Raw genomic sequence first — 13,110 nt, 5'->3', positions numbered from 1 at the left:
GTGTTCTAGCTACCACTTCTCTTTTACATTAATATTCCTCTCTGTGTTATTATACTCTCCCCTCACATATAAAGATCATCAAGGAATCTTTGTGTATATTGGCTATTTCTTTAGTTTTGTTCACGTGGATTCTAACATGATGAAATTGTCCTGGTATGCAGTCAGTTTTAATCAACGGGAAATGTTCTTGATTTACAGAATATTAATCTTCGGCGCTTCAGGTGGAGTTGGTACCTTTGCTATCCAGGTGATGTATTACAATAAGCCCTATATTAGTCCTTATAAAAGTACCCTGTGATTAAGTTTGAGAAAGAGGATGTGGGGCAGTTTGTGGTGAATTAGCAAGCTATTGAAAGATCTCAGTGCAAGCCCGAAGGTAAGAGAATTGTTTTGAGTTTTATCATTCCATCTACAGTAAAATCTGCGCTATCCGGAAAACTGTAGAAACTGTCAAATTTCTGACTCTGGGAAGAGGCCAAAAAAAAAGGAGGAGGAACTGGCCCTTTAAGTTCCGGGCCACTTCTCAGATGAGCGTGCAGCACGTACCTGGGGGAGGGGCAAATGCCAGCTGGAAGCAAGCAGCAAGCATCTCCGCTCCTGGTACCCCCGGCAGGCCATCTCTGCATCCCACCCCCCCATACTAGGCCGTATCTTCCCCCCCCAGTGGCTCGTGGCCCCCCCTAGCAGGCCACATCCCAGCCCCCGCAAGGCTTCCGTGTCCAGAATTTTTAGGTTATCGGCACGCCCTAATTCCCAGGAGTGCCAGATAACACAGGTTTTACCGTATTTGGTTATCTCAGCCTAGAGGTTGGCAACCTCCGGCTCCAGAACTGCACGTGGCTCTTTGGCTGCCCCATTGCAGGCAGCATTTTCCTGAAAAAACCCTGAATTTCTGAAAAAACTAAAAGTCCAGCAGTGCAGCAAGGCTCAGGCAGGCTGCCTGCCTTCTGTGACCTTATGCCACTTGCGGAAGTGGCCCACTGCTAGTGCAATCTGTGCACTCCCTGGGCAGAGGCAAGGCAGCTGTGTGCGCTGTCCCTGCCATCAGCACCGCACTCACAACTATGGCACAATTCTTTCCCTGACCCTGCATCCCACACTCCTGCCCCAGCCTAGAACTAAGGATGTTAAGGACTAGTCGACCAGCAAATGCTTATGGGACAATAGACTAGTCAATTTCCCCCCTCCTCCCCGGCTGCCTCTATCAGATTCTTATTGTATAGATTCTTATTGTTTATTTTTAGTATGTTAGAAAATGGTGAATGATATATTGCTTATTTACTAGATATTAAAATTTTTGCTTGGGATTTGTGATGAGCTGCATTAGAATAGTAACTGGAATTTAATTTAACATACAAAATAGCATATACATCTTATTTTTCTTAAATAAAACAAGTCTTTAGAGTTCATGACCTTTTCTGATGTATTTACAAAGCTTAAGGTCAAGAACTAGATTTCCCCCTTTCTTACCCCCCCCCACCTCTATCCTCTTTAGCTAGAAGAAGAGCCTTTAACTCAGTTTGTGATAGAGGGTGAGGGAGTCAGCATGCTTTTTTTTATTTAAACGTTAAAAGACAACTTTACAACTTATCTGAATTTAGTACAAAATGTTTTTATTTTAAACAGGTTTACTTTTAAAATGAAAAGCATTTTATTATTAAGAAAGTAAAAACATCTATTTGAATTACAAATCTGATTACAATATTTTTAAAAAAATCATTGATTTTTCTCCACCTTGCATTTTGTAAATTAGAAGCCAGGTGCATACTTAAACAGTCAGCTCCCACTCTGTTGCAAATATTTATTTGGAATCCGTTGATAATGAGATATTGGTGGTCTTGAGTGTTTTCTCTGTTTAAATAATTTTGAAGTCTTAATTTTCTTTTTTATAGTTAATGAAAGCTTGGGGTGGTCACGTGACAGCAGTTTGTTCTCAGGATGCCAGTACCCTGGTGAAAAAGCTTGGAGCAGATCATGTGATTGATTACAAATCTGGAGATGTAGCAGAGCAACTGAAAATGTTACCATTGTATGTACTAATATAGTTAAGTATTTATATAATACAGTATGGACTATGGGCTCGTCTATACTACGTTTTTCTTTTGAAAGAAGATATGCAGATTCAGTGCTATTTGCATATCTTCTTCCGATCGCTTTTTCGAAAAAGCAAGCCATCTAGATGTGGTCCTTTCAAACCTTCCCCCTCCCCTTTTTTGAAAGAATGCTGTAAACCTCATCTTTTGAGGAAGAAGGGTTCTTTCGAAAAAAGGTGGTTTTTGTTAGAACTGCTTCTAGACTGCTTGCTTTTTCAAAAAAACCTCTTTCAAAAAAGCACTCGGAAGAAGATATGTAAATTTGCACCAAATTTGCATATCTCCTTTCGAAAGAAAAACGTAGTCTAGACATGCCCATAGACAGCAAGCAGGCTCAGTTGCATGTACCTTTTGGGTTGCTCAAATGCTAAATTAATATGGACTAGCCTCTGGCATTTTGAGTCTTTCTGTCTGCAAAGTCTTGCTTTCTAAAGCAGAGCTACTCAACCTGTGGCCCATTTGTTTGTGGTTGGCAGCGTGGTTTGGCTTTACACGGGGCTCAACATGCAGCCCACGGTTGGGAGCCAAAACAAAAAAAATAGTCAATAGAATGGCCTTCTGTTGAGATGCGTTTTAGTAGTTAAATTCCTGGACTGACATTGCTTATTAAAAGTGCTGTCATATGGGTGGAAATCAGGTAAATACTGCATTTTATTAATATCAGCAGAACTGATTTAAATGGGGCCTATGTGTTGTGTAGTCTTTCTTTAATCTTTGTATGAAAGATTGCCCATCAGTGTGAAAGAAGCTATTTGCACGTATATGCAATCACACTTAAGTTCCGTCCCTTGGCATGTGCTGTGAGTATCGTTGTGGCCCCCAGGGCTTCCAACATTGAGTAGCCCAGTTCTAAAGCAAGGTCCCTTCTTTCCCCTCTGTGAAGTGTCATAAATACAGCCTGCTCTGCAGGATTAAGTCCAGAAAAATAGATTAAATCAGTGGGGAAGAGAGACACTCATTTTAACCCAGCTCTGTAATGATTTCCACAACTATATCAGCTTCCCTTCAAGGATCTCAAAACACATAAACATTAATGAAAGACAAGGTGGATGAGGGAATATCATTTATTAGACCAATTTCTGTTGGAAAGCTACACAGAGCTCTTCTTCAGACTTAATTGCTCTGTGCCTCAGTTTCCCTACCTGTAAAATGAACCGTGTTTGCATACCTCTCACAGGGTTTCAAAAGCTTATTTGGATACTGTTTTCAGTGTCCCTATAGCAGGCCTGAAAATAAGCTCTAAGTCCGTGGTCACCAACCCGTTGATCGCGATGTGCTTTCCAAACACATTTCCCCTGTTTCCAGGTTTGATTTCATCCTGGATAATGTTGGTGGAGCCACAGAAAATTGGTCTCCAAATTTCCTCAAGAAATGGTCAGGAGCCACATACGTTACCTTGGTTACACCCTTTCTACTGAATGTAGACAGACTTGGAGTAGCTGATGGCATGCTACAAACAGGAGTCACCATTGGAACCAAAGCTGTAAAGGTACAGTAACAAAATGGATACTTTAACTTTTTGTAATAAGGTCTTTAGATGTAGTCAGACTCCTGGTACAGATGGTTTTGTTTTTGTTTTTTTGCCTGATTCCTGTATGCTTCGTTAGGCTGTTCATGCTCTCCCAGCTGTGTTGGGTTGGTGATAGTTGAGTGATACTGGTATCTTGTCTGGCTGGTGTGGGAGTGTTTTGAGTGCCTCTGAGTTGTGATTTTTTTTCATTCTATAGTAAAACTCCATTAGTCCGGCATCCAATGTTCCGGGACTCCTGATGGTCCGGCACCATCAGGAACCCAGAAGTGCTGGGGCAGCCGGACAGGCTTCCCCCATTCAGCTGCTGCTGAAACTGACCAGCAGCTGAATCGTGGACCCCTGGGGTAGAGCAGCTGGGGTCCTGCCGGGTTGGTCCCGCATCGCCGTCCTTTGGCGCTGCGGGACCAACCCGGCAGCACTCCAGCTGCTCTGCCCCAGGCGTCCCCAAGAGCAGCTGGGGTGCTGCCGGGTTGGTCCCGCAGCCCCGAGGGGCAGCGCTACGGGACCAACCGGGCAGTACCCCAGCTGCTTTGTCCCAGGCGTCCCCAACAGCAGCTGGAGTGCTGCTGGGTTGGTGCCATAGTGCCGCCCCTCGGCGCTGCGGGACCAACCCGACAGCACCAGCTGCTTTATTGCAGGCATCCCCGATTCAGCTGCTGCTGAAATTGACCAGCAGCAGCTGAATCAGGGACTCCTGGGGCAGAGCCTGACTATCGTAAGAGGGGGCTATGAGGGGCCTGGGGTGGCATCCCCTCCCACCCCACTCCAGACCCCTCATAGCCCCCCCTTCTGATAGTCCGGCATATCTGATAATCTGGCACCCCCGGGTCCTAAAGGTGCCGGATTATCGGAAGTTTACTGTATTTTTTTATATTAATTCCTGTTGTTATGATCACAGTAAATGCAACAGATGAAATCCAGGCCCCATTGAAGTCAATGGGAGTTTGACTTGCATGGTTTAATGTGAGATCTTGAATCAAAATCCCTTTTTGTACCTTTTTCCCCTAGAAAAATTGATAGGAGTAAGTCCCCTATCTGTCAGCTTTTAAAATGAAGCTTTTAAAAATGGCACCACTTTTTTCAGCAAATCTTTCAGTTCTGTCTTTGCATGGTGTATCCAAGAATAAAAAGTTGCCTGCAGAATCTATATCCCTGTCAATGAAGTTGAGCTAGAGAAAGCTGACTTGACTGCAGAACCCACATATATGTATAAGACTGCATATATTTGTGTGTGTATAATATAGTTTACTTTCTATATATATTTAATACTAGATTTACCTGGCATTGATCAGATCTTTCAGGGCAGAGGGTTGGAGGTGTGAGGGGGTTCAGGAGTCAGGGATGGGGGGGAGGGGCTCAGCAGAGGGGCTGGAGGAGTGTAAGAGTCAGGGTTGGTATGAGGAGGGTGTCAGGGCAGGAGGTTGTGTGGGAGTGCTGGAGTCAGGTTTGGAGGTGAGGAGGGGCTCAGAGCTGGGGCTCTGGGAGGTGCAGGAGCCAGAAGAGGCCACAGTGACCGGGTGGCAGGGAGTCAGGGCGATGTGCAGTGGGGGCCATGGTAGCTGGGTGGCAGGTCCTCAGGGCTGACCATGGCGGGGCCAAGCAGTGGGTCCTCAGGACTGGCTGCAGTGGGGCTGTGCTGGCCGGGGTAGGGGCTTGGCTCCTCCGGTCTGACCGCAGCAGGGAGGCTGTGCTAGCTGGTGAGGGGGCTGACTCCCCAAGGTTGGCCATGGCAGGGTCTGTGCTGTCCAGGCAGCAGGTGAGAAACTTACTTGCACCCCTACCCTCTGCTGGCCCAATGGAGTGTTAGCTGTCCCAGTCTGAACCTAGCCCTTTGCTGCCTCCTTGTGGTGTTACACAGTATCACGGTTGCTGCTCGCAGCTGTTTCCCTTTCCATGTTATGATAAACAATCCCATGCCAGGCACGTCCCATTGTCCTGGCACAACCAAACCCTGACTTTGCTTTAACGTATGATAAAAGGAAACTGCATATCAAATGTGGTGGTTACTGTTTGGGAGGAGTTCTTGAGCAGACAGACTCTCACTTAAACAGACTCACTCACTTAAACAGATAAACTCTCTCACATGTATAGTAGATAATTCAGTTAATTTAACAGTTGTGAATGACGTTAGACTGAAGCTTCAGAGATGGAAGGTGGCTGGCTCTTCATGGAGCGTGATGTGGAGCAGCAATGTTAACTTTTTTCACATCGCTCCCCTAATATGCCTCAACTCTGTGTCTGAGGTCGACTTGGTTCTTAGCCATGGCCACTGCCACTGTGTGACAGTGCATGAATATGCCTTTCTGCTTAGAGCTGAACTGACAACACCCGCATGCTTCAGATGGGCCACCAACTTAGTCATCAGTCAGTAATGATTTTCTGCCATCATCACCCTGTGCTGGATTTGAACGGATTACTTAGATGTGAAAGTCTCTGAATCCCCAGCAGAATTCAGGTTGTATTCAGTTTTTGCGTGTGTGCACACATAAACATTTGTTTCTTATGCAAGTTAGAAACCTTTATCTATACATCACAACTAGCTAATTTGTACAGTTGGATACTAGATTTCTCTGTGATCTTATTGTGACAGTGCAACATCTGTGTATATACAAAAGTTCCTATGCTTCCATGACATTTAGATACCAGAAAATATTTCCCACATTTTTCGTAAGGTATCTTTCTGGGCTCTGACTGCCTTGTTTAAATGTTGAGTTCACATTTTGAGTTTCTTCTGTAATTCCTTGTGTGTGTGTGTGTGATCTGTCTATTTCAGCATCTCTGTAAAGGAGTCCATTATCGATGGGCATTTTTCACACCGAGTGGCCAATCTTTGGATGAAATAACAGAACTGGTTGATTCAGGAAAGGTATGTTAGAATCAGTAATTTAACCCGCTGTATTATTGCTGAAATAAATGCTGTTCTGGCTTAACAGGGTATAATTCACAAGGAATAAAACATTACAAGTTTTTTAGTGAAAGTGTTAATTTTTGCTCATTTAGTTCTCTCCCCAGTATGTAGAATGTACACATTGGTGTTTCCTACTGGGTTGTTAATAGGATACTCCCCTCTTTTCAGACGTAACACTTAACTGGGAAACTGGGTGATTTTTGCCACTGGTAGTAATTGCTTAGCCTGAACTCTGACAGTGACAATGAAAAAGGGGTGTTGGGATAGTAGAGACACCTGGTTTGCTTCTCCAGTTGAAATAAACTTGACTGCTTCTTCTATCTGTATACCCTGACTCCCCCAGACTTGTGCAGTGCTAGAAGATTTAGGGTCTTTCTGGTCATGGCTGACATGTTTTAGCAGAGTGGTGTGGGGAATCTTTCATGTAATTATTTCTCTTATTAGGAGTGTAAAATTCACTGAAACTTTCACATAATTTCATCAGGATCCGCGGGCTTTTAGGTGACCAGTTGTCTGAAACTTTCCACAGTGGAATCCGAAAAGGGGCACAATGAAAGAGGCGTACTATTGCTTTCCCAATTTTTCCATGTTGAAGAGCTTGTTACAAATGGTCTGCAAGAGAGGACGGGGAGGCTCCTCCTGACAGTGTAATTAGTCTCCCTTCTTTCTCCCCATGCTGGGAGATGAGGTGCTTAGCTTGGTGTAATTGTGTATTCTGTGGTTAATCAACACTGACTTTCAGGGATCTTGTCTTGGTGTGGGAGGAGTGAAAGGGGAGAATACACCTAGATTTACTAAAAATAGCTATGGCTAAAAACACCTACATTTTAATAAAAGTTGCTACAGGAGAGCAGGGAAGGTTGGTGAACCAAATAGCTTCTGAACCTGGTGTGGTGTTTTGTTTTCTCAACCCTTGCCCCTAGAAGTGTGGAAACCCTGCAGCAGGTCCTCTAGTGGAGACATTTTCTTGAGTTTGCTTTCTTCCAGCAGGAGAGGGGGAAGCATAAATAGGAGATACAGCTTCACAAACATCTCTCCCTTGTTTGTGTGGGATTTATAACACCAGTCAGATTAAACTAATGGCACATGTGACAGTGGAGTGTGACACAATGCAGAAAAGCTTCCACTGCCTGATTCGAGACTAGAAAGTTCAAGGGAAGCAGCCCACTTCTCTAACCAATTTAAAGAGGAAGGGTGGGCAAACTTTGTGGCCCTCGGGCCACATCATGCAATTTCCATACTGAGATGGGCCATGAATGCTCATGAAATTGGAGGCTGGGGGCCAGGAGGAGATTAAGGCTCTGGCCTGAGTACAGGCTTTGGGGTGGAGCCAGAAATGAGGCGTTCAGGGTGCCAGAGGGTGTTTCAGGCTAAGACTGAGGGGTTCAGAGGGTGGAAGGCACAGGGGTGCAGGAGGGTACGCCAGACTGGGATTGAGAGCTTGCAGGGAAGGAGATGGACCAGGGCTGGGGAAGTGGATTGGGACATAGGAGGAGGCTCAGGACACAGGATTTGGATGGGGCTTACCTGAAACGGCTCCTGGAAGTGGTGGCCTGCCTTTCTCTGGCTCCCACATGGAGGTGGGACTATGTAACTCTGTGTGCTGCCTCATCCATAGGGTACCATCACTGCAGTTCCCATTGACCGTGGCTCTTGGCCAGTGAAAGCTGCAGAGCTGGCATTTGGGTCCAGGGCAGCGTGTGGAGAACCTGGGCTGCCCTGCTTCTGGAAACCTTGTGGAGCAGAGCGAAAGAAGCCCCCAATCCCACTGTCCATAGGAAGCTTGAGGACTGGATTAAAAGATCCAACAGGCCGAATGCAGCCCATGGGCTGTAGTTTGCCCGCTCCTGGTTTAGATCATTTCTCTGCATAGTCCAGTGTGTTTAATGTGGGTGAATAAAGTGAGCTGGATAAAGCTAGCTTGCTTACTAAGGCAAGCCCAAAGAATTCCTGGGCTGGCTCATCTCTTGTTCTCACTGTGCTGGAAACTGCTCCAGCTGATCCTGTTAATGATGAACAGGTTGTATTTGGGAATTTAAACCCCCAAACATTACTGGATTCACTTGGATTCAGCTGTCAGGATTATATTAATCATATATCCCGGGGCTATAGAAAACTGCAGTCAGACAGGAGCAGGTATTCAGTATTGTTTGCAGAAACATAATATGGCTCTTTTGAATTCTTTAAAAGATACCAAAAGAGTAGCAATTGTGTGTGTCTTTGCATAACTCATTTGTGTCACCTTGTGAATTAGATACTGTTATCATTATCAGAGGGGTAGCTGTGTTGGTCTGTATCTTCAAAAATGATGAGATGTCCTGTGACACCTTAAAAATAGATTGTCAAAATAAATCTACATTAGAAACATAAGAATGGCCATACTGGGTCAGACCAAAGATCCATCTAGCCCAATATCCTGTCTGTCGACAGTGGCCAATACCAAATGCCCCAGAGGGAGGGAACTCAACAGGTAATTGTCATGTGATCCTTCCCCTGTCGCCCACCTCCAGAGAAACAGAGGCTAGGGATACTATTCTTACCCATCCTTTTAGCCATTGATGAACCTAACCTCCATGAATCTATTTAGCGTGTAGGTAGGTGGTGTGTTTTTTTTTTTTTTTTTAATCTTGTTAAAGTCCTAGCCTTGACCACATTCTCTGGCAAGGCGTTCTAGAGGCTGACTATGCGCTAAGTGAAGAAAAACTTCCTTTTGTTCATTTTAAACCTGCTGCCTATTAATTTCATTTGGTGACCCCTAGTTCTTATATTGTGGGAATAAGTAAATAACTTTTCCTTATTCACTTTATTTATTCATACGACCCCTTAATATTATTGCCATATTACAAATGGAGAAAGTAAGGCAGAGAACGGTTTGTTACTGAGCTAGGTTCTCATAAGAAATCCATGGTAAAGTTTGGGAACAGAATCCAAAACTTGCCTGCCCCATTTCTGGGTCTTCACTTCCAGACCATTGTCCCTTTCTGCATGTATTCATATTTAATTTTTTAAAATTTTTTCTTAGGTATGTTTGAAATTAGGTAGTCACTTAAGATCAAGGCAAGAGAAGTCAAACTGCTGGATGTATTTTTGTGCACATAATATTCATATTGTGGAGATTCTATGGGTTCATTAAGAAGAAAAACCCTGTCACTAGCCTTTTGGGTTCAAAAGTTACCCTTGTATACTTGACCCGAGTAATCACTGCCAGCCAGTGCCATATTTGAGTCTGCCAGTAGTTTCAAACCCTGCCTACAAGAGGTGTGACCTTTCTTCTCCCGTTAATCTCACTGTGATGCTAAGTCTAGAGCCTATTGATGACATATTAAGTATCAGCATTAACTATTTCATTGCATATCATTTCAGTGGTAAAGGGGGTGGGAGTGAAGGCCATGGAAGGTGGGACTTGAGAGATGCAGCAGGGAAGGAAATGCAGACACAAGAAAGGAGAAAAACAAAGGCACGGAAGAGGGAAACAGAAAGGAGGCTGGGGAAGGAAGAGAAACAAAAGGCAGAAATAGTGGTGTTGCTGAAGGTGAGCCTGTTGTCCACTTAGTGACAATGAAGTGTCAAAAATGAAATTTTTAGAGGTAATATCAAAGCCAAATCTACTAATGATCTTTGTGCAAACTTCTCAGTGACATAAGGGGAGATTCACTGTGGATGGAGGGAGGGGAATATTGAGTCCTACCATTTATACCTTGGCTCATGAACCATAATTGCAAATGAAATTTGGCCCTTTCCACAGAACAAGTGCCTTTGAGCTAAATACAATCATTCTTGCGCGTCTCAGAATTATTGTGTGTATTTGAACCTAAAATACATATTGCGTAAAGTTTGTGGATAAGCGTGCATATTTGTATGCCGTGTGTTATTAATAGTCAATATTTATATTTGTCCCTAAAGTTCTACTCAGGATCAGTGTGCTGGGTGCAATGGAAACCCAGAAGAGAACCATTGCTATATGCTTTTGGGGTTTGATTCTTCAGTTCTTGCTCAAAGCAATTAGGGAGTTTTACCTGAGTAAGGACTGCAGACTTTAGGCTCTTCTGTCCTCCTCACAACTGAAGGGGCCACTGCACCTCTCTTACCAGAGAAATACAGACCCGCAAGGAAGAATTCATATTGGCCAACAGTTTGAAGATGGCTGACGCAGTATTTCAGTCATAGCCTGTTGATTCCAGAGCTGGATTTGATACATTTCACTCTTTTAACATCAGCAAATAGGTTTCCCGTCTCTGTCCTCTGTCCAATTTAAAACATGTAGAGAGCTCATTGAAGAGCCCAAAAGCAATCGCTAGGAACATTTTGTAAAGCCCTTTTCTCATGCTTTCTCCTGTAGCATGAAGTAAGCACACAGTAAGAGCCAAAACAATTCTGGTAGGAAACCATGGAGAACCGTGAAGGCAAAGGATGGAAAGCTGGGGGAGTCTACACGGGATCACCATGACACCTCAAACCTTGCTCCTATTCTTGCCCCTTATCAATAAGTCCATCCAAAGCATCCCTGTCCAGTGGCATGCAAAGCTCATACCAACCCTTCTTCTATATGCAGTCCCATGAGCCCATATCCATATTATTCTGCATTATTAAGATTGGAGAGCAAGAGTATATTCAAACCCTCTCAGATAAACAGTTCTGTAGTGGTGTGTGTAATCCCTTCTCTCCCCAACCTCTAGTATTTAATCCCTTTTCCCTGAACAAAGTAAGTGCCCCTGACATGGGGCTGATGTGTGGCAGCAAATAAGCAGTGTTTGCATTATCCAATTAATCTCCACTTATATCATGTATTCAGCAAACAGCGAGGCTCCCCCCAGCTGGCCTGCCAGTTCACAGGAAGAGATTTTATCTCAGTCAGTTGTTTATGGTAAGGGTCGAATGACTCATTGTGTTATGAGGTGGTCAGCCCTTTCAGGTTATCCAGACAATGGGTTGATCAGCCGGCCAGATTCAGTTTTTAATGCCTTAGATTGCCAGGATCATCAATTTAGTATTTATGTCTCTAGAACATTGCCTAGGGCCAGTGTTTAAATCAGACCAGAGGTTTCTAACAATGGAGCATATGAGCTCTGAGCATTTGGTGGCAGTGACACACATGGTGTTTTGTATTCAGTCAGGTTGGGCTGGGGGAAGGGGTTCTTCTGAATCCCAATTTAAAAATGTTGTGCTAGGAACATTATGTAACATATTGAGAACCTAAGACATAGATCTGTTGTTGATATAGCCCATAACCTGATACAAGTGATCACAAGTAGTTCAAAATACGTGTTAGGCCTGTGGCAGGTAGCAATCTTGTTTTTTTTTGTTTAGTCTTCGTATAACCAGTGTTGGTGTCTGGAATTATCCTTATTGCGCCTTTTCTCATAAATGGCTCTTCTGTGATTCCACCTAGGGCCCATAACTGAGCTCCATCCTTGGTTGATCACTGTTTTGATATGCTCACCCTGCCACAGGCCACCCTCCCACTGGGCTAAGGGGGGGGTGTGTGTGTGTGTGTGTGTGTGTGTGTGTGTGTGTGTGTGTGTGTGTGTGTGTGTGTGTGTGTGTGTGTGTGTGTGTGTGTGTGTGTGTGTGTGTGTGTGTGTGTGTGTGTGTGTGTGTGTGTGTGTGTGTGTGTGTGTGTGTGTGTGTGTGCGCGCGTTCCTGAACAGTCTACCCTGGTTTTGTTTTAAACTGAAGCTCAGCAAAAATAGATCTTGTTACTTCAATAGGTAGTTTGGCTTCCTTAAGCCATGCTCTGTACAAATCAGCTGCTGCTCCCTGCTTTCCCTCCTCATTGCTGGTGCTAAAGCAATGGAGAACCGCCACTGCTATGGTTGCTGGTTGATACTCCATCTCCCTTGCCAGTAATCACAGCAGGTGGTAGAGCCACTCCATAAGCACAGTTAAAGACATTACTGCATTCAGAGCGCATTGCTTTACCTCCCTCTCCATGATGCTGTTGATCATTAGGGCAGCACTGACCAGCACAGCCAAGCTAAGTTTGTCTTCAACTCAGAATTGCTCCAATCATGAGGTAGCAGTGAGTGCTGTGCAGCAGCGGACTGGCCCCTCCTGCCATTTCTCCATTCCACTGCAAAGAACCACATAGATTGGGGTGCTCCCCATGTTCAGCCAGGTAAAACTTACATTTCAGAGTGTGGTATACAGTGTGCTTGTAGCTTTGATGGTCAAAGGATATTAGAGAAACAAGGTAGATGAGATAATGTCTTTTATTGGACCTACTTCAGATGCTGAGATGTTTTCAAGCTATGCAGAGCCAGGTCGTGGAGTAGCTTGAAAGTTTGTGTCTCAACATCCAGAATTTGGTCTAGTGCCTTTACCCACTTTGTCACTCGAGAGTATGTACACTTGATGCAGCTAACGAATATATATTAACACACTGGTTTTAGGAGAGAATCAAAATATACTATTTTGGATCCTTTCTTCCAAGTTCTACACTTTTGTGTGTGTGTGTTTTAAAAAGTTGCACAAATTGCGACCCACAATTTGTGTACCCTTTTCCGCTTTTTTTTTCAGAAGACGCTTTTCTGACATTTAGCCCATCTACATGGGGCCAAATGTCAGAAAACCCTCGTGTT

At 44.2% G+C, this 13,110-nt stretch overlaps 1 protein-coding gene across 2 annotated transcripts in view; it reads left to right on the top strand.

Moving 5' to 3' along the window:
• Positions 1 to 13,110, top strand: part of RTN4IP1 (reticulon 4 interacting protein 1) — a 32,545-nt gene that overhangs the window by 15,797 nt on the left and 3,638 nt on the right. Inside the window, exons 5-8 of one of the 2 annotated variants that reach the window (XM_014573686.2) lie at positions 199 to 247; positions 1,893 to 2,029; positions 3,399 to 3,582; positions 6,398 to 6,490. In XM_014573686.2, coding sequence (XP_014429172.2) covers positions 199 to 247; positions 1,893 to 2,029; positions 3,399 to 3,582; positions 6,398 to 6,490 — 463 coding nt within the window. The remainder of the gene's footprint in view (positions 1 to 198; positions 248 to 1,892; positions 2,030 to 3,398; positions 3,583 to 6,397; positions 6,491 to 13,110) is intronic. The other variant, XM_075923956.1, reaches the window with a different exon arrangement.

The sequence above is a fragment of the Pelodiscus sinensis genome, chromosome 3 (genome assembly GCF_049634645.1).
Source record: "Pelodiscus sinensis isolate JC-2024 chromosome 3, ASM4963464v1, whole genome shotgun sequence".
NCBI lineage: Eukaryota > Metazoa > Chordata > Testudines > Trionychidae > Pelodiscus > Pelodiscus sinensis.
Note: the sequence above shows the minus strand (reverse complement) of the source record. Positions and strands in the feature narration are given on the sequence as shown.